Source organism: Falco cherrug, chromosome 5 (genome assembly GCF_023634085.1).
Source record: "Falco cherrug isolate bFalChe1 chromosome 5, bFalChe1.pri, whole genome shotgun sequence".
NCBI classification, from domain to species: Eukaryota; Metazoa; Chordata; class Aves; order Falconiformes; family Falconidae; genus Falco; species Falco cherrug.
In genome coordinates this window covers 31942279-31969760 of record NC_073701.1, presented here as the reverse complement: position 1 = coordinate 31969760, position 27482 = coordinate 31942279, and the positions used below count along the sequence as shown (strand labels likewise).

The following is a 27482-nucleotide window of genomic DNA, read 5'->3' as shown; positions in this document are numbered from 1 at the left end:
CAAACTTGGTTTTGCTGCAAATAGAGGAAATTCTCCTTTTGAGAGTCTTGGAGGCCACAGTTCTTTAAAGACCTTCATGATCCTGCCATTAAACACTCCTTTTTCTAAAAGATGATTCCCTGAAAAGATTTTGGTATTTGACAGAGGCACCCCTTCCACCAGGGAAGATTCACTGTTGCATTTGTAAAGATAGCACATGATCGATTTGTCCTCTATGGAAAACAAGTGCATTTCAGAAACAGCAGGGTATCATCAAGAATCTGGACTCTAGTCTGTTAGCAGAGATTAAAAGAACGTTGCCACTGTAAAACAAAACTTTAGTGCCAGATGCATTTAAGGAAATGGATGAATGAATGTAGATTGTGCCCTCAGTAATCAGAGCCTCTGTCAACCAGGTTAGTCCTGATGAGAAAGCTCTGTGAAGGTGGTGTTCAGCACCTCACAGAATTGAACCTGATTCTCAGTGTGGTCTGCAGTAGGAGGAAAATTCTTCTAGCAGAACAGTCATGCAAGAAGGACTGCAGTAAGTCCTGAGGATTCACTTGCAAAAAGAATTTCTTCCTTTTTAAATTATAGTCTATTTTAATTTTTTTTATTGTATAAATTGCTAAATATTTCCTCTTTGAGGGGGAACACGGACTAGTATTAAAGGTAAACAGGCATACAAGATATATATGTATATATAACTGCTCAACTAGAACAAAATGTCAATTAAAATTGATTAAATAATATAGATTTTTTTCTCCATTAGCCATTTTGCCACCGTGATAAATATTTAATCCTGATTGATGACTGAAAGCTCTGGAACAAGTATTTGGATCAAAAGGTGCTATATAAATAAAGACATTACAATGTCACATATTTGTCCATTTCGTCGGTAATATTTTCTTTTCTTTTTTTCTTTTTTTTTTTTTTTTTTTTTAGAAAAGTACAGTCATGTTCCCTCTGTATCATGTAAAAATTGAACTGTGTTGGTTTCCAAGAGCTTTGCACAACGTGGCCAATGTCAAAAATGCAGCATAGACTCCGAGTCGCTAGGTTGTTCAGCTTTAATTTCTGGAGCAAAACTTCAGCAAACAGTAAAACACTTTTGTGGAGCTGTGAAAGTTCAGCCTAGCTGTTTGATAAATGAGCAGACAGGCAAGCAGCCCTTCTTTCTTTTTTTGTATGGATTCAATGAAGCCTGCCTAAAGAACACCACATGCTGTTCCAGCTACTGATCTAACATTCCGCAACATCTCAGCCTTCCAAATTCCCTTTAATTACACATTAATCCCACCCCTCTCTCTTTCATTTTCTGCAGACAGGGTTGGGGGCTCCACAAGGCTGTGGGAAAAAAGCAGTGTTGAAGAACTACTTTCTGAGGATGGGTTTTTGGGGCTAGGGGATTTTTTAATTTATTTTTTTTTCTGGTGGCAGTTGTCATTCAGAAAATACCATTCCTCTCCAAAAGCTGATTTTACAGAAGTAACCTTGAAAATAAATCTTAATATTAGAGATTTTTGTTTATGCTATTTTTTTCTTTTAGAACGACATGAACCCATATTACTTTCAAGTCTTTCTAGTAGTGATGAAGTGTTACAATACACACTGTAAATGCTACTTTATGAACCATATGCCGTGGGAGTTCCTGGGATTTAAACAGATCAGCCAATTTCTACATACCAGGGCAGAGGTGATCAGGAAAAGAGAAGAATAATGGAGCAGTTGATTAGATGATCCTTTTTTCTTTTCTTTGTTTGTTTCTTTTTTAAATCTGGCACATTTTAAACAATGAAATACACCTTTCAAAATACAGCTGAAAAGTATGCATCAATTAAAATAGTCTTTACAAATAATTTACAAAAAAAAGAGAAAATAATCTAGCACACATTTAGAAAAAATGAAAAAATGTCCAGATTTTTTGATCTAATGCTGTATATGTAAAATATGTATAACATGACAAACTCATGGTTGGGTGCTCATACACATGAGCATGGGTATTTGTGTTTGTGTTTGGAATAAAACGAGTCAAGTACTAAATGAATGAGCTGTTCATATAAATGTTTATATTCAGCTACATTTATACAAATCCCTGTGTAATGATATTGCCAAAGGCAGTGTGATTTCCCTGAAAGGAGAGAGGAAGCCAGATCAGGCAGGACAAAGTGGAATTCATTGTGTGCTGAAATCAATGGAAAAAGCAGAGGGTCCAAAATGTTGATTTTTAAATCATACTTTCAGCCTGAAAAGTCACCCTGTAAAATACATCATCATTGTGTTTCATGTTTATTAACTTTTAAAGACCTACAGATAAAATTAGTTCATTTTACAGCTGAGTGGGAAGGGAAGGGGGTTCCTAATTGTTGGACATGAAAACTCAGGTTTGGATCTGAAAACCAAGTTGGATCATTTTCCTTTCATCACTGCAATGGGGTTGCACAAGCAAACGAATCAAGACCAGACCACGCAGTCTGAGCTGCTTTCTGAATGGAGCCCAGTCCCCGTTTTCACAGCAGCACTGGCTTCTCAACAGAAGCAGTGGTAAAAAGATCTCATGGGTGGTATTATCCAAGGGAATTTTTGAGTGAATGGGCCTTTTACCATTGTCCTTCAACAGAACTGAAATTTCATCTCATACTTCTCCAAACTGACCACAAATTCAGTTGCCCTATGAGATCTGTCAGATCTGTTGAGTAGAAGGGTACAGGCTTTACATTTTCCAAGCAAATTTCTACCTAAATTATGCAGTAGTTTTGACTGTTAGGCATTATTTTATGCTACTTGGCTTTTTAGTGTTGAGACAGATGTAGACCAGAAGTTTCACATGCAAATAACTTCTGTCCTTACTATATTAGCCTCAGAAACCAACTCCCCTTCAATTTCTTTCTCGGTTACTAAACTTCAGTTGTGTTCTCCCTCTCTTTATTCTGTGCCTTGCTCAAGATCTGACCTCCCTTCTGCCTATAGAAGATCTTGTATGCCTTTCTGGATTTAAAAAAAAAAAAAAAAAAAAAGATATCTTATCTATTTTATCTTGTCTTTTTATCTTATCTTTTTGCAGCCCCATAGTTCTTTTGGTGATTGCCTACTGTATACATAAGAGCCAGACAGAAGTCATTAAATTATAAACCAATATACATATAGTTTACATGTTTTCAGGGGACCAGCATATCAAGTCACCATTTGTTCAACATTTTTGCAGACAATCCTGATCCATGGTTTTTAGGAATGCCTGTGCAGGTGAAATAAGGGGACTTCTTTCTTTCTGACAGGCAGTAAACTTTCCACTCTGTATGTATGGGGCAGCCAAACTGAATGCAGGAAAGAAGTTTTCTCATACCATTCTCTCACACTGAGATTACAACACTGGTAGTACAACATTCAACATATATTGCACAGATCTTGGAGCTAACAGGATTTTTTTCCCAGTTGGGCTTTTTAAACACAGTAGAGGTATCTGAGTAAATTTGAATTAAGTATTTAGTTACTTGTATTTTGGGTCATTCTTAAAATAATGCAATAAAAATTACATAAGTTGAGCATCCATGCAAAACACAGAAAGCTTTAGGAGCAACAACTAGAAAAATGCACTTGCTCTGTAAAGGTCTGTATTGTAGTCTGCACTAATCTATTAACCTTAGACATGGCAAACTGCAGGAGCTCTTCTTTTACTCACAAATGGCTGCAAAGGTACATTCCTTCATCCTGATTACTGCCAGCTGTAATTTCTGCCACTGCATCTCTCCTCACATCTCCAGCACTGTGACATTCCAACACAAGCAAAGCCAGCCCCAGCTTTAAAATGAGGAATATATCATCTATTCTGCCTTCATCCCTACACTGTGACCCTTTGCTCCTCATTGCGTTCACTATCGAACTGTGAACTTCATATTTCCCAATCATTCCATGTAAATTCTTCTATATGAGATGCCAAAGCAAATTGGAAAAAAAAACCCCCAAAACTATCTTATAAAGCATCTTACAGATCCAGTCTTTATGCAAACAAATAAGGATGACAAACTAGAGATGACTGGAAAGTTCTGAACTTTCTTTCTCCCTCCCTGTATCAAAATATTACATTTTGCTCTGGCAGCAATAGGCAGAGGATGACTTTTAGGAGTCTTTTTCCCCAGAATAATTTAAATTGCTGCTTTTCAAAAGACATGTTAATTTTGTTAGTGCATCTGATCTAGAGGGATGTTATTCTTCACTCTTGTTCCTTTCTTTTTTAAATAAATTTGGCCATGCTTCTAGAACTTCCCAGAGTAATGAAATAAAATCAAATTAAGTTGCAAGCCAGCATTTGCACTCTGCCAGAATGAGAAATGGATTTCAGGCTCCAGGCTCTGTAGCTCTGGGAGGTTCTAGAGAAATTCTAAATACAGTGGAATCAATTCTCTTTTCTCTGATAACAATTCTATTTATCTGAACACAAGTTTTGAGTCCCATATCTAAAGGGTGTGCTTTTCTTTCACAAAGTCAGGTACAGAATATCTGTGTTTATTTACTGAATTCAGTTGTAGTGTTTCAGTCTTAAGCTTCTTTGCCACAGCAGCAGGAAAAAGAAAACAGTGATGCCAAATATAACTATACTCCCACACAGCCATGCTTTCCTTATTCTCACTGCTGTGAAACACAAACAACACTGACATTCTCAATCTTACATGATAAGTGTATGATTTTTAGGCTTATTCATCTCTGGCTTGGTACTGCTCCAGCTGGATCATTCTGGGGTTTCCCCATCTCCTTCACTCCTTTTGAAAATCGTGCCCTGAGATGGTCTGTTATTATTAACACCTGTGTTAACAGGTACCTTTTGGATCAAAGATGGCTCGGGGCTGGCTTAACACCACATTACCTTGAGGAAAAGGTTGAGAAAGCTTTGCCCCAAGAAACATCCACTGATAGGAAAGAGAATAATCAAATAAGCCCATTACAAAATATCATTCCTGTCCTCCAAATCCACCAAACTGTGCAAAAAGAGAGGACGTGTGACTATGTCTATACCTTCTCTACTCTTTGCTTGCTTTCTTGCATGGCCCAGGAGAGAAGATTGTAACGTACAGGTCCAGCATTCTTGACCCCAGACCTGTTGTTAGATTCAATAACCTTCCTATTTCTCTCCACTCGCTCCCATCATTTTGTGGAACAGGGCATGGTCTAGCTGTAGGACAAGATCTTGTTTCTAGCACTGATAAATCTCAATAGATGCTGTAAAGCAAGTCAAAAAAGCCTGCTGGCACTTTCTGTAATGTCTGTGCCTAATTCTGCCTGCTATGGAAGTTCACTCCATGGTGAACTCCAACTGAACTGGACCCTCTAGTGAAGCTTATGAGACCCCCTCCTCAAATTCATCTATGTACAACAATATCCTCCTTCAGCAGCTCCTCTGGCCAGATGGAATTCAGCCTAAGGCATGATCAGATTACTGCATCCCAACAAAGCTGCAAATGCCCTGACTCCAATGCTTAACTGAGCTGTAGCCACTTTTGGTGCTGACTTGCTGAAGCCAAGCAGATCTAAAACCCTGCACAACTCCCCCTGCTCTGTACTGGTGCCAGCACACTTACTGCCATCACCTAGCATATCTGTGGGAAAAGGCTGAGCGCCAGGATCCCTGCACTCTGGCAGACCTGGCGCTGTAAGAACAGCCTCTGGGACATGTTGACAAGGCATGAGGTAAAGGAGCCCAGAGGCTGCTCTACTTCATGCTGAAGACATAACTAGAAGCCAGATGCTTGAAGTGGCAAAGCCAGTAAAAAATCCCTTTACTAGTGGGCAAACCTTTGGGAAAGCAAACGTCACTCAGAAGAAACTGAGGTGTCCTTACTGGTTTTCTTACTCCCCAAGCTCAAGAAGAAAGAGGCAATAGTCAGCAATCTGCAATAGTACAAGGGATCAGTGAAGCAGAGCCAAGGGGGCAAAGATCTTTCCAACTACACTGTAGTACCCCTGTTTCCCACACCAGCATGACCACTTGCTTCTGCTATTATGGCCTCCTCAGAGGAACTTGGCCTAGAAGATTCTGAGTCAGGAAGCAAAGTCATGCTTGTCTTAACTGTCCTTCAGTCAGGAACCTCAGCTGTTAAAAAGGGATGAAGGAAAAGCAGGGACTGCTCAGATAGTGCTGGCAGACTGTTACAGTCCTTTGAGGCAGTTACAGAAACCACAGCCTCAGCTTTAGATTGATTTCCCCCCAGTTCTATTTTTCTTTTCTATATTGAGAAGATAAAGTCTAATAAAAAAAACCATTCCATATGTAGCAACTGTTCTTAATAAAACAAGTGCTGGTTTATTCTATCAGAAAAGAGCACCTAGAATAAATTTGGCTTTGCTATAACTGAGACTACTTAGGAGCAAACAGAGTAAAAATAACATCTTCAGGAGAAGTATCTCCTTATGCATAGCTGGCAATTTCCAGATCTGTGCATTTCAATATAAAGACAAATCAGAATGCAATCACATCACAATGTCATTATCAAAGGTGTTTCAATAAGGCTACTTGTCTGTCCTTTTTAAACATTAAATATATGTAGTATGATAACATGAAACTAAATCCTATTTATGCTAATCATGCTTGGAAGTGCAGTCCCCCTGGGAAAACTTCTGGGCATAGAGACAGTGCGTAGTGATAAAAGGATTCTGGCTGGTACAGCTTGTACCTCCCTGGAGCAAAGCAAACTAGTGGGGGAAATATAAATAAATAAATAAATAATTAAAAAAGACTTCTCTGCTGGTAAAACTATGCCTTCACCCATTTTTTGGAAACGGGGTGGAAATTTTGGTCAAAAATGTAAAAGATCTCATTCCTAATCAATGTTAAAAATCTTTTGTGGACTTTACCCTTCTTTATTTAGTGAAATCAAATTATTGGAATCTTAATTGTCACTTACAGCAAAGTCAGTCAAGGAGCAGCAAAGAGGCTCTAAAATTTCTGTGAGCATGCATCCATATTCACATGGTTCACAAACCTCTTTATGCTGCCAGAGTGATGTAAAGGGACCTCAGGCTGGGGGAGAACGACCACGAAAAGTGTCAGCATCCTTCATTTTCTTTTTCAAAAATTAATTTATTATTGCTTGTCAAAAGACATGGCAGGAAAGCACGGAAGAGAGAAAAAGAAAAACAAAAGAGGAAAGTATTTAACCTCCAGGGGGCATATGGGAGTTGTGGGAAGAACACTTCATGAGGATGCAAAAGAGGTTGCACCACCAGAAACGAAGTGTTCTGTATGAGAGATAATGGCAGGGTCCGGGAGGTGACTTAGCACTGCACGGTAAATTTTTAAAGCCGTGAACTGTGGACACAGAGGATGTGGGAAACTGGTGCAGAGGAGGAAGTTTACATCTTCAAGAGGTTTGATTAAAAAATAAGGTTCATACAGGGTCACAAAAGAAACAAGAACAAAAATCAATTGGGGGGAAAAAAGTGAAAGAGAAACTAAAAACCTACCAACCCAGCTGAAGAGAGCTAAGAGAAGACCAACAGCCTTACTGGCACCCATCCATACACAATAGCTACTGAGGGGCTTGGAAATGCTCAAAACATTCCTGCTTTTTATTTGATACAGCGAAGGCCCCAGTTCAGGATGATTTAGGTTTTGCAACTAAACCCTGTAAGAATAATGAGCGAGAGCAGAATAATGAGTGAGAGCCTTCATCCACCGTAATTCCTAGCTCAATGTATTAATTATCAATGACATTTTATGTTAACATTTGCTCTGGAAAAAAACATACAACTGCTCACCCTCCCTGGTGCAGGCAGCAGCAGAACTTCCAATTGGAAACACCTTAAACTCCTCTCCAGGTCCACAGGGTCCCAGAGCAGAGCCGAAAGCATTTGCAGCACAGGGCTGAGGGGCACAAGGTTGCAGTCTTTCTTAAATGACCTCAGCAACAGGGCTTTCACTCCTTTTGCCTGAAGACTAATTCACAGTCTAAACATGTTCACTGTGAGAAAACTTTTTCTCATATGCAACATTTTATCGCTAATAACTCAGTAACGTATCCGTTCTTTCTCACCGTACTTTCCTGTCTTCCACTAGTTGGCATGGAACATTTTTACTTATTCCACTTCACTTATGGGTGAAATCATGGTCCCATTGAATATAAAATGCTTTTCTGCCTACAGTGAGAGAAAAAGTTTAACACTGGAGTCTCCACTTGCTGATGCTGAGCTGTAACCAGCAGATACAGGGCCCTCCCTAGCCGCTCTTTAGTTAAAGTGTATAGACAGAAGAGTGCTTGGCCCTGTCTTTTGCAGAAAAGAAAAAGTTCTGTAATGACAGACTAGGTAACATAGCCATCTGGCAAATGCTAGTATAGACAAAACTGCCTTTAATTTTCACATATTAATTGGAGGAGTAAAGCACTAAAATCCTGGCTAACAAATTAAAGCTATAGCTCCCTTTATCACATTAGGGATACACAATTTATCACAATAATAACTATTAGAGTCCTTATTTTATATGTACTTTAAGTGGCTTAGGAGTATAGGGTGCTTTTTAAAAGGTGTTTATTTATACAGTAATACTGTTCTTTCCTCTTGTTACTTTTGTTGCTATTAGCCTGGTTTCCTCAAGAAACAGTCTATAAGCTATTACTGTCTCTGTTAATTTCTCCACCTCCCAGACTGATTTTTGTTTTGCTGATCCAATAGTACCAAATGCCTGAGGTACAGTCCCTTTCTAACAAGTTTAACAGAAAACACTGGATAGTGGGGAGATCACATTGATGTTAGTGCTGGGGACAGGACAAGGAAGAAAGCTCAGGCTTTACTTGAGCCATTTGGCACTTCCTGACTGAACAACCATCAGTGTGAGGCAAACAGTCAAAACTTCACCTGCTCTGAACCAGCCACCCCATGTGCTGCTTCTTGCCCAGCTGTTGGCATGGGGGAGGAGAGAAAAAGAGACAGGCAAATAGACAGACAGACATGAGGGAATCTGAAAATAATGTAGAAAGAAGGTGCAGCAGATGTGTGAGAAAACTGAAAGAAGCAAGACTTTGATGTAGTGACTAGGACCCGGAAATAATTTGATGTACTGCAGGGAAACATGGAGATATTATAGAAGATTTAGGTAAGGCTATGAATTTAGGGAACATAGGAGATGGTAGGAAACAAGATCCATTAGTTCAGCTTTTTGTGAACAACTCATCTGTTCTCCCTGCCATACTCTATTATGGATATATTTGACTTACATCAGGCTTAAGAAGTACACATGGGCTAAAGCATTGTCTACAAAACCTTAATCTGGAGAGATCACTTTCAGGCAAGTTTCATATGTCTCCAGCATTATCTTTAAAAGTGAAATCAACACTGTTCTGTTAAATGTAACTGAGTATGTAACAATACATTAGGATGTTACTTATTACAGATTGGTTTAATGTGCTGAACTCCACGTCTCTTTCTAAAAACTACCAGCCTGTTAAAGAAAAAGCCTAAATGTTTAACATTGCCCACAGAGCTAAAGTTCAAAGATGAATCATAAATTCAATGTGGTCTATTGAAAGGCGAACTGTCTACATTTCACAGAACAACTAACTCCTTTCTCTGGAGGACATGACAGCTGCAGGGCTCTTGACCATTCCCAGTGAAGGCAAACTTGTCTGGGGTCTCTGTTTCAGCAGCTAAGTGCGGAATCCCTCAAACAGCACCTATTTCACTGCTCTGCTTCCAAGGCATTTATGCAACACATATTGCTAATACAGTATTTAAGTCATATGCTAACAACTTTGTTGGTTAAACTTCATCCGTGTACCTGCTCCCAAGATGAAGCTGACTGCAAACTATTGATTTAATGAAATGGGTCTGCCTTGCAGATCTTCATGACTGTGCAGTACATTTTCTTAGCAATAACAGATTGGAAAGAATCATTGGGGTCTGCTCTGGGTTCTGCAGATGCAGAAGCCTGTTTCACTTCATACTTGTGCCAGTGTTACCTGAGGTTCCTGGACACACCTGTACAGAAGCCTCAGCTCCCAGATGCAGAAGTAATGGCCACACAAAGCACAAGTTTGAGACACTACCAGGATGATTCTGTATGGCTTCCTCTCCATAAAAAGGGAAAACAAATTTTGTGCATTGCTTCTTCAGAACTTTATTGCAACCAAGTGGAAAGCACTTAGATCACAGCACATGAAAAACACATTGGAATGCCATGATTTTTGGATGGAAGACACTGTACCTATCCTGCTAGGTCAAGGTACTCCTACCAATGAACAGGTCTGTGCATGGGGGGCAGGACAGAAGGAGCATGGAGTAATATACAGTATAACAAGACTGATGCTTGCTGAAAATTGCTGAAATACCTGGTAAATTTATGTTCTGATGAAATAATTTCAGAATAATTACACCTTACACTTCACAGAAGTTTTTAGCAGCAGCAAAAGTAGCATCATGTAAATTTTACCCACATTCAAAATGTGTTAGCCTGCATGAAATCTGTTTCTTCTTACTGTTCTGAAATTACATGTCGCCACTATACTTACCACTTGGTAGTAATAATATACACAACGGACAATTTCATTCACACTTATTCCATGTATTTAAGCAGAAACCTAGCACAGAATCAACTGAGCTATGCAGGTCTTTAAGACACAACAAATACAGTAATGTTACAACATGGTACATTTAACTTGCTTTGTTAAACTGCCTACATAAAGATGCACTATAGAAAATGACACCTCATTAAATACATTCCTCTCCTTCACCTAGTCTTTACACAGGCACTTACCCTAGGAACATTTTTCCTTTGAATGCCCAGTGCTTCTATAGAACAGATGTTGCAAACACTAGAATAGAATAGCTTGCAGAACAATCAGCTTCAGATTCATGCTTGCAAACATTTGAAAAAACAGTGGCAAACTACACTTTGGGGTGTTTTTCACAGCCTAAAAGTTTTAAAGGCCTGTGACACACTCTATAGTAAAATTTCAGTTTTAAATAAAATATTAAAAATATAAACATATAATTGTATTTTTCACTAAGAGGAAAACATCACCTGACCAGCAAATCCAAAATCCAAACTTTATGTAACATCCTAGCCAGCACTGATGTCTGCTAGTAGCGTACAGCACAAGAGTTTTACTGCTTATACCTGGACAAGGCATGTTGCATCTCTGCTAATAATGCATCTCCACTGTGAGTTTGAAGTTAACTACAGTGGCTCTTACTAGAGCTGGAGTGGAAAGTGGAAGCACAAGGAATCACAGTGCAAAGATAACTTGGCAGCCTGTACTCACAGTGCCACAAAAACGCCGTTAGATGTTTTCTGGACTTCCACATCTGGAGGCATTGAACTCCACTATGGGAATTTGCCAGTGTAAGCTGATGCCATTAATTCAGGGGTCTCCATATCATGCTTACAAGAACAACACAGACAGGCTCCAGAATTCAATGTTTGATATTTTACCCTTCTATTTTTTTAAAAGAATGTATTAGTTAAAGCAGTGCAGGTCACAATGCAAATGTATTTACACTGGCTTGTATTCAGCTTCCAAGCTGCCATTATTGTATACCATGTCACAGTCAGCAAGGCTGGGGACTGAAGCCAACAAAAAATTTAGTGTATTCTGGAGCTTAGTCATGATTAGAAATTATTCCAACAGTCAAAATACTCAAAATCTTAGCTCTTGACCAATAACTTGAATACATAAGATATTCCATTCATATACTTCCATCTCTAATGGTAAATGATAATTTAATTATTTTCAATAATCCAGATTCACCTGAACCAGGTGAGAACTCAAGGCATCATGCTGCTGTTTAGACTCACCTTCCCAAAGCTGGCGGCATTAACAGGTTGCGTGTCATTTTTCTCACAGAAGTCCAAGTAATGCATGTAGAGAGCACTTCGAGGAATGCAAACACCTTCTGCAATTTCATAGTTCTCTTCCAGCCTTAAAAAGCAAATATAAAACAAAGAGAACTGCAAGTATGTTGGATGCCCTGTATGGTAAACAGTATGCAATGCTGCATCTTTAAGATCAAACATTCTGGCTTCTAGTTGTCTGATAAATTTTCTCTGATTTGTTCCTAAGTGCTCCTTCTAATTCACTTCCATAACACACACTTACTTCATCTGGTTCATACTTGCTATCAAAAACATAAGCTGTGAGTTCTCAGGCAAGTAGAGATTAGCACAAAGGGATATTGGGTTTTGACTGTGCTCCAAAGTACTATTTTTAAAAAAAAATATGCTAGTAATCTGTTACAACCCAAAAGCATCCTTCAGCAAACTAATATATGTCCAATTACAAAACAACAAGCGTTCACTGAGGGGAAGCATTCTCTCATTCTTTACAGCACAGGTCGCCTCTGTTTCATGATAGTCTTTTCACTCCTGTCCAGCTGCAAAATTCTTACCTTGAGGAAGCAGACGTAGCTAAAGGAAGTTATTTGCAAATACTCAAGAGTGTGCACAAAATCATATCTGTATAATGCTTTCTTGCTATTGCTTATGGACAAAGTGAAAAAAGAGTCCATGATCTGAATACAATGCTGAATAAAATAGTAAAATAACATCCTCCTCTGCCTTTTAGAAACTACTATTATTCATTTACACATGCAAACGCACATAAAATTTTAAATTACGCATCAAATACATGACTAGGCATATGGTTCATGTTTAAAATCTGAAACTGAGCTCATTATAAATCTATAGCTTACAAGAAACATTGCTTTGAAATTACATTTTTATAATTGCTGATCCAACAAAGTTCAAGACGTATTTACGTACACACTTAATTTTAAACCATAATCAATCTTGCCATCTGTGGTGTCACTTGTATGCATATATAGTTACATTTGTACTTGTCTGCCTTACTGGCTAGGAGAAGAAGATGGGTGCAACTTCCTCTTAAACATATTAGAAAACAAACTCCATTTTACAGTAAATAACCACCTGTCATCTGATGGCTGTAGAACACCTTTTAAAAACTTTGTTTCTCTCCTTCATTGCCTTTTTCAGGGCCTACCTACCTTCTATTTCAATTATCGTGATCATTTGTGACTGCAAACTATTTTAATAAGATATCCGGCTAGATGAATGGAATCAGTTTGTATGGGCAACATCTATTCTTCCTTGGTTTCTACAGAAATATCATCATGGCATCTTCCCTCAAATTCATAGTGCTTTAACAAAAACTCCTTTCAAAACCTGGAGAGTTCGTTTGTATACTATAGCTGCTAATTGGAATGTCAGCTTCCGTGACCAAGACAGGACAGAAAGAAAAGCAGTTAATTATTTCTGTTCATATCTGATGAATTTTTCTCTTTTTCTCCTCTCTTTCACTGAGAGTCATTAGTCTGACACTGAACAATGCTCCATTATACCTGAACTTTTTTTTTAATGATCAAAAAACCCATCTTGCTCCACTTCTTTTATTTTCCTGTCTTTTATTTAACAACTTTATCATGTTTTGAATTCAGCCTCATTCTACAGTATTGTAGAAGGATAATGAACTCAATCTTCTACCTAACAAATCATTACCAGAAATAATATATATATAACATTTTAAATGTCCTAATAAAGCCATGTGAAATCCAGTAGTTCACAATGAGACCTTCTGTACCACTACAGTATAGCAATAAAACCCCTAATCCTTCTACAGGAATGACAATTTTATCTATCCCTATTACTGTTTCCCTCTTTGTACACTTATATACTTCTAGATGAAATGACATTATTCTATAGAAGAGTCAGGTCTGTAGTGTTGTTACAGACTTGGTTTTAGATATGAAGGCAAGAAAACAGCTGTGTTGTTGACCATTGCTAACCATATAAATGATTCTAGAACAGATTAATTATGATGCATTATAACAATTTCTGACAAACTACTAATCTGGGAAGAATCCATTACCTAGCATTGCTTTATCTTCCTCTTCTTTACTTCTTTTTATGAATACTGCAGAAAATAGTTTTGTCGATTTTAGCTTCACAATACTGTTATGATTTGGAGCACCTACACTGTAAGCCACCAAACTGCATGGAATAAGGCTGTCCATGCTTTGAATAATTCTGTGTTTGGAGAAGTAGACACGCATGCACACGTGCATGCACACACACACCCCAATGAGGTAAAATATGAGGTAAAATGAAGTTTCACACATACAATTTGGTCAAGCAGTTCACCAATGAAATAATCATGAATGCTTTAGAGCCAAGTATTTAGCAAGCTATAGCTTTACAGATGATCATGAACACAGGAACGTGGGATAAGCACAGGATACTAGGTATTGGTATATTCATGCCTTAACAGTTAAATTCAGGCTTGCGTAGTTTCCCCAATTGTGATGTATTTGGCAGTAATGCTACATTTACCAGGCCTTTCACTTCATTTTGTGTCTTCAACAAAATAAAACAAAAACATCATTCCTGTTTCCAGGAAAAGGATATTTAGCCAGGCTGACAGTCATCCACACATGCTTCTTCAGCTAGTTTTTCCTCCTCCTCCTCACTTATAGTGTCCAATGTACTTTGCCTTTGGAGGCATAAGCCTTAAGGATAGATCCCCATGGGATCAATGTTGTTTGCTCTTTTCAGCAAGATGCCAGATAAGGAATAACTAATTGATGGCAATATGAACCATGTGACAAAATTTACATATTTCCCTTACATTTTGCTTCACTTCCCTTACTACTTTCTTCCTCTTCTTTTTCCTTGTTACTGACATTTCCTCTGTTTTTGTTCTCCAACACCCTATTGCCTTCATTAGCTGTAAATGATAGTAGCATCTTACAGTTAAAACACGACCAGCTTTAACTTGGCAGACACCAGATGCTGCAGACAATTGTGGTGCTTCCATTTGCCAGAATAAGGCAAGTTTGGTACTGTATCCTGAGATCTGGTCAACAATTTACCTCACTGCTTCCCAGTGGGGAATTTGGCCCAGAGATTGCCCTAAGAGGGTAGGACATATGCTTACCCAAGGCATATTCAGGTAAATTTAGTCTTTTTTCTTTCCTGACTGTGCAAATACATGGTCTGAGGTCTATATGTTTGACAGTTTTGTCTGCTTAAAGTAATACCTACAGGAAACACTCAGTGCAGCATTTGTGCAGTGCTAACCACGATAGTTTACCAACCCATGGGTTGCTAGGTGCTACTGCAGAACAAATAACCTGACACTAATGTATCTGACTTTCCCAAACAGTGGAGACTCAGCACCTTCACAGAAAGTAAGCTTACTACTTTAGCAATTTGACCATAGCTTTTGAGCTTGTAATTTTATTTAGTATATCAAATCCAGTAGCAGTTTCTCCAGGAAATACCAGTTCAAAGCCGCAGTACATAGGCTGAAAAGCATATGGAAACCACCAAAAAACTGTTCTATGGTATGGCTACTAAGCTGGGAAATTTTTGCCTACAGGTCTATTAATAAATGAGCCAATCATATAATTCAGTTTGACACCAGCTGAAGAAATTAAATTTGAAAACTTCTTTGTTTTCTGTTCCCTCGTGCAATTCTGGGTGGAAAATTGAATGGCGGAAATTGCAGATGCTCCAAAAGACTCAAAAGGGAGAATTCCTGACCAACCTAAACATGTAAGAAACTTAGCACAACAGACAGGTGGTAAGCCAGTACACTAGCAAGGGGGAAGGGAAGATGATGTAAGCAGCCTTTGCAGAATCAAAATTCTGGGATTCTATTGCAAACACTGCTGAATGAGCATTAGTGTGCACACTGCATTCCAGCAGGGCTCAATATCCCAGGAGTCTAGGGATTTACTAACCTTTATGACTGAGGAAGCTTGAAAGTATTTGGCAAAAGATTGTTTACAGTATTTACATGTTTTCTGTTGGGAACAGTATCATTGGCATTTCTAATTAACTCTGACTTCTTGGCTACTACATTATTTGCTCCTGTGGAAAAGACTCTTAGCTGACTCTACTGCAAAATAAACACTGTTCTGAATTTGGGACTGGTAAGCCCTGCCTGCTATTTTATTTTAGCTAGGTAGTTCTTTGTTATCCTGTTTCAACTGTGTTGTGTGGGTGAATAATGAAAAACAATAAAATACCTCTATGACATTTCACTATTATTTTAATAATTTTCTCTCTGTCTGTTGTCGTTCCCTTTCTCATTCCCTTTCCTTATTCACTTTTCTTGAACTTCTGAAAAACAGCACTTTTGTGATACAAATAGGTGCAAAGAAGCAATAGTTCAGAAATAAATGCCTTTATTTATATTTGCCCATCTCGTTATTTGCACTGGAAGCGTCTGCAAGTTTCCTCAAGTCAGAACACTGAATACTTGCAGCAACCTACTGTAAATGAACCACAGGTCTTGGAGTTTTTTAATCAAAAATGTAATGGATCAACTTTAGAAAGCAAATATAGACAAAATAATCCAATCTCTCTATGCATATTTCACAGAATCACAGAATTTCACAGGCAGAAGAAAAGAATAAAATTCACTGAATTAATTATTCTTTGCTGTTTGTTCAGTTAGAGCTCCCAAGAGACTAACAGAAGCAGAAAAATAATTTTGCTAATAACCCCACGTTTTTTGCCAATAATCTTAGCTTTTCATCCAGAAAACTCCAAGAAGTACATACAGGTGAAGTAAAGGAGTATGGCTTTTCAGATAAGCATGCTCCAAGGCTTCTCTGTAACAGAGCTCTGTTCTGCCAGATACACTTACAATATTAAGAAAGCTAAACCAGAATTTAAAACTTAAATTAAGGAAAAAGTCAGTAAAAGTCTATGAAATAACCTATAGAAAGGGATGTCAGAAGGGTAAGTAACATTACAGAACATGCAGCCTAAAATACTGCTGTAAATCACAGTGAACAACACTTGTACATTTTTCATAACAGAGTAACTCAACATTCCTTTTGCCATCCTCTCTTTCTTCCTAATTACCCTTCCATTTTTCTCCTCACTTAAATTCTCTTTTTTTTGACAAATTGAATCAAACTTCAAACTGTCTCTCTTTTATTTTCTTCTACATTGAATTACAGAGATTGTGTTTCAGTAAAACTATCATTAAAGGTGGGCTTCATCATACACTGAAACAAATGTGAGTCTTGAAAAAAAATCTCAGTACTCGTTTTCTTTTTGTAATAAAAATAACAATGGTTACAAACCACAAATCACCAGCTGGCAAGGTGGCAAAGAAGTATGCCAAGGAGATCTTAAACTGTATCAGAGGTTTCTTATGTTCAAACAAATCCCATAGAGTAAGATATTTGTTGAGAAATGCTGTATGGAATACTAATGAGCAGATTAAACACTTACAGTGAAAGTATCTTTAGAACTGTATATGATGTCCAAGATCTCTATTCACTTCAGCAGGAAAAAAAAAAACACTAACAGATTTTCTTGATTTTTTTTTTTAAAAGGTATCTTACCATTGCAGTGTAGCTGGAGTTGAGTGTGGCTTTGATGCTCTATTATTTTCTTTTTCCTCATCTGTTAAGAAACAAAAACACACTATGTAATTCCAGTGGGAATTGCTCAGGCATATACGAACTGGTAAGGAATTATCTGATAAAAAAAAAAAATGTTCTCAAGTGCCGAAGCTTTTTCCAAATATTGGCTAATTTTTGGAAATGTAAATAATGATGTTCACTAAGTTAGCATCGGTAGATACTGCTTAAGGCAATAAAGCTTGCAAAAATCACTGATCGCAGGAACAGAGGGGTGCACAAGGAAAATAAAATTGGAAAGGATAAAGTTATATGGGAAAAAAGGCAACTCTCAGACCTCTAGCAGCATGTCAGAACATAAAATCACTTTCACCTGCTTTAGGGGAACAGTTGATTTACCCAAATTTTATATTAAACAAAGCATTTAACCTAATGGGGTTCATCCAATGCTGTGATCCAAACATATGATATGTACTAGATGCTTATAAAATTACAAAGACAAGCCGAAATTACAAGAAAAACTGAAACTAAAAAACTTTATTCTTTTCAGATAATTTTTCTGATAGTATTCCTCATTAGCTGTTTCCAAGGTAACTCTCTGATTTGCTAACTTTCCAAACATTTGAATAAAAGATGAATAAAGAAAAAGGTAATTAAAATAAAACTCTTAAAATACAGGATTCTTCCTAGTTCACATAAGTTCTTTTGAAACAATTTAAAAGCATGTATAGAATAATTCCTGTTAAATTGTGATTTGCAGAGCATATAAAACATTCCTAGGTGAAAACTGGAGTAAAGCTCAATCAGCCTCTCCAGAAAGGGTATTGTTTGGGAAGGACTGTTGTAAAAAAGTTTGATATGTTAACAATTTTGTTGCTGATGAAAGCATTAAGCGCAGAAGGCTTTGATACCTAAACAACAAGGTAAAGCACTGCATGCGTACACCATGCTGCAAGTTTCATTTCTTCACACAATTCACTTTTAGAAATTATTTAAGTGAGCCTTTAGGATGTTGAATCTTGAGGGAGCCGGGCTATCTCCTCTGAACAGCAGACCCTGTTGGGAGGCCTTTTGTGCTGTCCCAAGAATGGACACACACAAATAAAACCCCACTTTGGAAAACGCTGTCTTCAGCCCTCACGCCACAGTATTTCTTCCATTACATATAGGGCAGGTTGTATTAACAGAACATCCTTTAACCTGCGAGGCCAGTCCCCTGAATGTCAGGAAAATCCAGATTTACAGTTACCCACAGACCCTGCAGGCAGCCCCTCGCCCCTCTTCTGCATCTGCATGACAATAGGCCTCTAATTATTGGACTGCACACTCCTTCCCTGCCTTTCAGGGCCCCGCTTTTATTCAGAGCATAGGACCAACATACACATTTCAAATCACTTTTAAATTGTGTTTTTCGTTTGTTTTTCCTAAACAAATGGTCGGCATGCAACAAACCATAGGCACACAGGGCTTGAATGCTGAGCGGCCGTGGCTGCTGTGGGCTGCTGACACTCGACAACCGCCTCCGGCCTCCCCGGTGGCAGGACAAATGCTGTCTCCATAGTGGGAGGCAGAGCCGTGCAGCACAGATTTAAACCACTGGGTGGATAAAATAGTCGGGACTGTCTCCTCTCACAACATTGACCGTTTTTCCCTTCTTACCCTTAACTGACTCCACAGACACCCTACAAAAAGCTCATCTGGCTCCAGCTTTCCCTGAGGAGAGGCTTGGGGAGGAGGGGACGGCCATGTACGCGCTGCTCTGTGGTGGGAAGAGCCTTCTGGGTTGTTTCAGTTTTCCAGGCGACAGGGGACGAGGGAGCAAGGCTCAGTGAGGTGCAAGGGCACCGGCTGGGAGGGCAGAGCCCTGGCATGGAAGGCCACACAGCCTCCGCAGAGGGGCAAGAGGCAGGTGGCCTGACCAGAGCCCAGCCCAGTCCTGCATTCTGCTCTGTCCTTCTGGCTGCCCTGGCCAAGGGAAAAACTGGCAGCAGGGCTGGGAGGGACATTATGGCAGCTGCCCAGGCTCAGGGCACAGAGGCCGCTACAGCTTCCTTCACCCGGGGCAGGCTGGCCTGGCCTGCCAAGGCCCTGTGGGTGGCCAGTCACTGGTGGCCTCCCAACCGTTCCTGAGGTAAAAGTGAAACGGAGATTGAGATGAACTGTTCATCTCAACAAAGGGTGGCTGGGTGTAAAGCCCCGGCTGCAGGGGGTGGCGCTGGCTTTCCTCTGCTCTAGCAATGCCGATCACGGCTGGCGGCCGTGTGGGGTGTGCAGGCCTCGCCAACAGGGACCCGTAACACGGGCACTGCAGCGTCTCCACCGCCCCGAGGGATTCAGGCCTTTGCTGGCACGGGGAGGGAGCCACCACAGCAAGTTACAGCCACCAAAGCTGTTGCCTTTAGGCATCAGCAGCATGAGGAGTCCCAGTCCTCCTGTGCCCCCCTGTTGCCTTGTTCAAATGCAGGTTATTGCTTCCCAAGTGAAAGACATCCATTTTCTTAGTCATTATTTTCTATGTCAGTGTCAAAGCCTACCATCCACTGATTTGAGTTCAGCACACAGTTGGTTTCTACCTCACTGGAAATTGCTAGGGGGATGCAAACTGGAAAGGCTAAAAGCCACTGATCTAAATAACCCCTCATCTTAACTAAGGGGCAGAAATCCTAAACCTCTGCCTGTGAAACCAAAAGGTCCTACTCCCCCTTACCTGGAATAAAACTGTTATCTTTCTTGATTTAAGGAGGTTAGTATTCAAAGGTCTGTTATTAGATGGCTTTCACCTGTGCTAACTAGACTTAACTTTCTCCTGGATATGTGGCACTCTATCAGACATCAAGCCAATATCTAAATTATACAATACTAGAGCTTCTGCATCCCTCCATCACTCCCTCAGGTGTTTTTCACTTGCATTAAGAGTGAGCACCTATGAGCAGGTGCCTTATCTAACCTGTCCTCAGACACATGATAAGCCAGCCATACTCAGCTCCTCTCATGTAAGGGTTTGTTTTAATAACACTAACAATAAGATCATAAACTGCAATTTACATCTCCCTCCTCAGGTATGTCTGCTTCCTGGGAATCCTTCTTCAAGACTCTTCAACATCCTCCACTAACTGTCCCTTAAACCCAAGAAGAATAATGATGGGCTTTGAGCTTATTAAAAAAGATCTTTAAGCACCATTTTCCATCAAAATGTTACCCATTTAACAATTGAATTTTCAACAGAACTAATTTTTTTCACAGAGTTAGCGCTTGTCTCCCCCAAAATCAAGTCTCCATACAAGAAAACTACTTTTTTTGTTATTTTCTGCCAATGGACCAGCTGTCAGCCAAAATGTTTCTCATGTTCATCAGGTGTTGGCTAAAATATATTTTCACAGAACTTCCACTTTTTTATTAAATAGATGGAAAGAATTGCACATGGTATAGGAACAGAGGGGACCTAGAAATACAAACCTTCAGCGTTACATATACAAGCACTTTATTCTTACTAAACTCATCAGATAATTGACCAGCAGAAAATAATACATACCCCTATTCTTTATATTTTAGTTGGTAGCAGGGCACTGGATGGCTTCCCTCTTGAGCAGGGAACGTTTTGTCTAACACTTGGCTCGGGTCTGATTCCAGATCTCTTTGTATAGCATGAAAGAGGGAAGAAATGCTGTTTCTCCTTACTTTTTGGCCTGTCATTTTATCAGTTCCCATCAGAACAACGCTGTAGATTAAAATGAATCCATATCTTTCAAAATTCAACACTTTCAAATTACAATCTGTGTTGTAAAGAAAGGAAATAAAGACATTGAAAAGAAGTCTTGTTTTGAGGCACTGCCAAAGAACCAACCTGACAATTCTGTGACAAATCCAAAAGGATTTGAAGTCACAAGAAAAAGTCCTGCTCCTGATGCACAGCTGCAGGTGTTTACACATATGGCAGCTGCACAGCACCTCAGGAAGAAACCCATTTGCTAGAAGCAGATCTAATGTGTTCACTCCACTGGCAGTAGAAGGACTACTGGCATTCTAAGGAAAGGTATCTTCAAGGTACCTGGTTAAGTGGGAAACCTGGTACCCATCCCAAACTGAAAGCGGGTCATGGCTTAGACAGTTGTAAATAAAACTCTCAGCACAGAAGAGGCCTTCAAATATATTAAAAACTAGGATCATCAATGTACTAGAAAAATAGTATTTCTTGGCTCCCAGAAATATCAGACAATCTTTTTCTTCCCAGACTCCATGAAAGTTTCTTTGCTCTATCTTTCTCCTCTCAAAAATCTGTTTCAAAGCCACCAGAGCAGAATTCTGTTTGTACCTTCTGCATACATTTGGGGCTTTCCCTGAACTCTTGGTAGTATCCTCTAACTTCTGCTGTCTGATTTTAGGTATGGCTCAAGGGATTTCTTGCTTCCTGGAGCAAGACATGGAGACAATAGGAGCTATGCTCAGCACTTCTTTAAGCATGCTGCCTTAAAACAGTAACTGGAACAACTCGAAGTGAGGACCCTGCCTTAGTACACCTTTTTCTAAAGTGTTGACATTGGTCCGTTTGTTGTAACTAAAGTGAAGGTAAAGGTCTGCTTTCCACTGTGCAGATAATAGAAGAGTCCTGTACTTTCCAGTGCTGCTTGCACGTGTCTCAAAACCACTAAGGAGCTAAAATGTTATTAGTAGCTTTATATGGATAAAATCCTTGCCTTAGTTCAGGTAACTCCACACCTTTCAGAGGAACAGCCTCTCCCTCTGCAGCCCCTGCAGTCCAGGTTCTGACTGTCCTCAGAAGTGGTTTGCCCTTAGCTAAAATTAAGTATTAGTAAGAAACTACCTTGTCTCTCACTTACACGTAGCCATAAATAAGATTCAGGCTCATTAGCATGTATTCCATGCTTGTAAAATAGTGGGATTTTTTTAAAACCCTCTGAGACACATAGGAGTATAATTGTAATTGTGTAGGTATGGCTGAGAAAGATTTTTCCCCAAGGAAAATTTCAATGAAATCAAGTAGCTCTTTTTTTCCAATGGAAAAATAAGAGGTTTAGTTCAAACAAAAAAATAAACTATTCAATAAATCCATTTCAGACAGTTTGAACATTAATTTTGGATACTGTTTTTGAAGTTCAAAAAGCAGTCTGAATCTTTTATCTCATATGAACTGTCTACACATTCACATTTCTAAATATGCAAGAAAATTTGGACAAACAACCCTTCCACTTCATCATGTAACATCATGACCTGCTCCCCATGGAAGTGAGGTTGAAACTTTCATAATCCTCCAATTCTTCCAGACCGCTATTTCAATTTGGAGAATCTGGTTCAATGCACAGTACACATAAAATGTTGTGGGGTGTCTTTTTTAATTATTAGATATGAGGTTGTACCATTCGCTTTTTCCTGTGCATTGTTTGACTAACATGTAGAGCATGGAAGTGGTGGAAGGAAAAATGTTTAAAAAAACTGGACAGTGAAATAAAATTTACCTATTTTTTTTTATATTAAAGTGTAAAAGCTGTGTTTTGGGAGAGGTCATAAAAGCTTCCAAGAATGTAAGAAGCACCCCAAAAAGCAGTGAGACCACGTGAATCCAAAGCTATGAGTCATTGCTTCCCTTCACAATGTAATGCACGTTCAAGAAGAGGCCTGGAGGTGTCTGAGTGAGACCAGAAGATTACAAAGAACCCCTGTGGCCTGAAGTATAGTTCTGTAACATACTTCAACTGTAGAAAAGGAGACCAGCAAAACTATCGCTCTTGTCCTAAAAACCTATGAATTCTAAAAACATCCAGGAAAAAAACAGTCACAAAAGCAAGCATGATACTAAGAACATTATCAGTTCACAATGCAGATTCTCATAGTCTTCACTGGATGCAAGACCAAAATAAATTCAAAATAACCAACACCAAAACCACATTTTCCCTGGTCGAGTTCAGCCAACAGCTACCTAATGTATTTAGAGACAATAAAACTAGTCAAGAGAAAGATGGATGATGCCTTCTTTTGGCTGCAGATGAAAACTGGAGCTCCATTGACAACAGCAATTTGACCACCATTCTGAAGAATTCAAATGGGGTTACATAGGTTTTCTAAAAACATTTTGCCTCCTGCTGTTTGTAAATGTATGACAGGCTGGGCAAAGAGTGACACAATGGTTTGGAAATTTCTTGGTTGGTGTGTGGGCACTGTTAGAGAAACGTTAGAAATAACTCAAGGGCTGGAAAGGAGCACACAGTACAGTGATTTCTAAGGTGAAACTTCTAGTTTATTCTGGATTTCACAGACTATTGGTCTTCTTGCTGCTGGGCAAGAGGCTTATTTTTCTTTCCTACACCTTCCTCTTCACCCTCCCTCCTCCCTTTCCTTACCCCCTCAGAACAAGGATGACTTTTCAGGTGGATTAATTCTCTTATCCACACTGCAGAAATGCTGGTGTCAGTGCAAAGGAAGCATCTGAAAGAACTGGCTGTTAAGCAGGAAGCTAGATCAAATCAACTCTCACTCTCATTTGTGTTTCCATTATATACTGTGACAATGTCTTCAGCACATAAATTGTGGGATAAATTCATTCATATATTTGTTTTATCATTTCTAAATTTGCTGCCTTTCATTATCATCGCCTGCCTCTTAATTCCAGTACGAGAAAACAGAATGAACAAACATCCGATGTTCTCAATGCTGATGTCTGAAATACCTGCTCTTACTAACCCACACAGGTCCACTTCTTACTGTCCCTAGCTATGTGGAAGTTTTCTCATGCTCGAAATTAAACTGAAAGGACATATAACAAACTACCACTAGTTTTGCTTCAACCTGTTTAGGGTAGCTGATTTAGAACAGAACATAGAAGGAGATTTATAATTATGACATTATCATTACATTTTTTTTCATATGTAACTAGCAGTGCTATATAATTACCTTGACAATACTGTCTTGAACTGTGAGTCTAAGGAAAATCTTACTAAAGTCAATGCGGTCGAATCCTGAATTCTGGCTGTATTAAGAGTCTGAAGTCCCATCTCATTCATTACAGATTCTTTCATCACTTTCTTGGTAGCATCAGAGTGAAATGAACTTCGTAAGTCTTACAGGTTCTTGTAAAATGCAAATTAACAAGCAGATTTTTTTTTTTGTTTTCACTGCAGTTCACTACAATTTTAAAGATAAACTAATTTCTAATTCTCTAACTTTTAAAAAAACAAAAAACCCAAACCTGTCCAAGTTTTATTGTCTGTCTTTAAGGATTCTCATCCACTGTTCTTAGCTTGGGAGTCATGAATAAATACCATGTTTCTAACACCTCCTTTCTCCTTCAGAAAACATATTGCCTCAAAAAAGATCCTTGGACAAACAAGAGTAGAGTCCAAATATAACACAGTCCATTATCCACTAAAACACTGCTGCAAGGCATGTAATTTTACTGTGACATCAAAATAAAGTAGTTCTCTTAAAATGAAAAAAAATGTAAAAGGGTGTCCTGGTTTCAGCTGGGATAGAGTTAATTTTCTTCCTAGTAGCTGGTATAGCTCTATGTTTTGGACTTCAGATGAGAATAATGTCTATAACACAGTGATGTTTTTTGTTGTTGTTAAGCAGTGTTTACACTAAGTCAAGCACCTTTCAACTTCTCACCCCACCGCACCAGCAAGTAGGCTGGAGGGCACAAGAACATAGGAGGAGACACAGCCAGGACAGCTGACCCAAACTGGCCAAAGGGATATTCCATACCATATGATGTCATGCTCAGTATGTAAACCAGGGGGAAAGCTGGCCAAGGGCTGCTGCTCGGTAACTAGATGGGCATCAGTCAGCAGGTGGTGAGCAACTGCATTGTACATCACTTGTTTTGTACATCCTAATTCTTTTATCATTGTTATTATTTTCCCTTCCTTTTCTGAACTATTAAACTGTCCTTATCTCAACCCACAAATATTACTCTTTTTTCCCATTCTTTCCCCCATCCCACTGTGGGCAGGGAGCAAAGGAACAGCTGTGTGGTGTTTAGCTGCTTGCCAGTTAAGCCATGACAAAGGGACATTCAGCAACTGAGTTATTAAAAATACATTTTCTAAACTTACGTGCTTGAATATTATAAAAAGTGTGAGTAATAATAAAAAATTATAAAGATGTGAGAATTCAGTCTGCATTAACAGCTTATACCATGAACTAATGCAGGAAGTCCAGACAGAAAAGCTAACATTTTGCTTTAGGCAAATTAAGTAGAATAGAAATTGCAGAAACAAGGAAAACTATGGTAAACTAAAAATTGTCTTACAATTTTAAGAAGAAATAATTAGGTTATGTTAAGATATTTTGGGGTCTTTTTAATTACATGCTGTTGTTAAAAAACAAGATCTAAAATAACTAACTAGAGATAAGAAAAAATAGCTATTTTAAAATCAGCTAGATTTATAATTGTTTCGCCTCTATGACTAAAAAAGAAGCAATATCATGATGTAATATGTGATTTTTTTTTAACCTGATGATTTTTTAATTCTTGAAAGAAAGATTTTATATGTATGATTTGATGCAGTAATATTGAAAAACAGCACAATTTTCCCTTGTATTTCAACCACATGGTGTTCACCAGTGCAAAGCAAAACAGATGGTTTTACTCATAAGCTAATACTAACTGCACATGTTAGAGGTCATCCAACCTTTATTCAGTGACACACAAATTCTTCTGGTTGTTTTAACTAATAGATAGTATTTAACTATTTAACTAATAGATAGTATTACTTCTTTTTCAAGAAATCAAAATAGCAAATATTCCAGAAAATAAAACAAAAACAACCTATTTGATATGTCAAGTGAGTTGACTCATCAAACTACAGATTACTAAAAATATCACCAAGAGGTAGCAACTGATATAACAGGAAATTAGGACTCAGACATTCACTCCCATTTTAAATGAATGACAAGTTACTTACTTTCATCGTTAGAAACATTCCCCAGAGAGGTGTGACTGGAATAACGTTTGTTTTCACTTTCATTGAGACATCGTTCAATCCAACTCTCTGCAAAAGAACAAAGATGCTCTTTTTTATGTTTGTTTTTGCATAAAACATAAAATTCCAACATATAAAACTAAATTATGCACCAGTTTTCAACAGATGGTATTCTGTAGCATTTCTGCTAAAACACACACAGTCTGATGTTATTTAGTGAGAAAATCCTTTCTTGCTTTCAAACTTAGCTGTTGCTTTTTAGTTTCATTTTTTGTTTGTTTTTAAATGACAGAGGCTGAAACATTTCCATGCACATACCAAAGCTCCTCAGGATATTCTCTCCCCTCCCCATCACATGATACATTAAAAAAGAAAAAATTATCTCATGTGGGTAACTGAAATACATAAATTGCATTAATTTCTAAGTCTTAGTCTGGCAAAGACTTATGTACTTGAGCATTTCCACTGGTTTTGAAAGAACTTTTAATGTGTGTAAAATCAATCATTCACATGAGCTTTTTATTACAGCAGGGCTCAAACTGTGCTTTCTGAAGTCCAGTCCTACGGCCCCATTCACACTGGTTGTCCTACTGAGATCTTTTCCACACTGGTACCAGTCCAACATAGCAAGTCAGCGGCCACTGAGATACTCGAACTTCTGTCACTCTGTGGTGCATACTCAACTACTCCTGTCCTCCCTCTTTCCTATTTCCAGTTTATTCCCACCAGCCTGATGAGGTACAGCATTACATTGATTTGACTCTGGTGTTCTTTCTGGAAGCTATAACCGATGTCCCCTGATGACTTTAGAGGGTGCACCAGGCTCAGCAGAATTTACTGTTACAGGTCTTCAGGGCAAAAGTTGCACCTTCCTATGTGTCTCCTTGGACAAAGTATGAAATACAAGTTTGCCTGGAGTCCCTGGATATTGCTACAATGAACTGACGTCCCTCACAAGATTATTTTCCAAGGGCACACATGTGGGCAGAAATGAACTTATGCTCACAGAACTCCCTGTGGTCAAGGCAAGAAAAAGAAGGGTGGGAAGGCTGCAATGTAACCCCACAAGTTACGCCAGGAAACAACCCCATTGAGCAAAGAGCTGCACAAGAAATAAGGGGAAACAGACCTTGCTGTCAGGAAACTGCCAGAGCCAGAAACACCTTCAAAGACACAGAAATGGCTTCAGAT

General features: G+C 38.8%; 1 protein-coding gene across 1 annotated transcript in view; it reads right to left on the bottom strand.

Moving 5' to 3' along the window:
- Positions 1-26916, bottom strand: part of RFX4 (regulatory factor X4) — a 76816-nt gene extending 49900 nt beyond the window's left edge. Inside the window, exons 1-4 of the mRNA XM_055711032.1 lie at positions 26832-26916; positions 26274-26360; positions 17338-17398; positions 11759-11882 (exon numbers count right to left, since the gene is read on the bottom strand). Of these exons, the coding sequence (XP_055567007.1) occupies positions 11759-11882; positions 17338-17398; positions 26274-26360; positions 26832-26916 (357 nt within the window). The remainder of the gene's footprint in view (positions 1-11758; positions 11883-17337; positions 17399-26273; positions 26361-26831) is intronic.
- Positions 26917-27482: the final 566 nt, after the last annotated feature.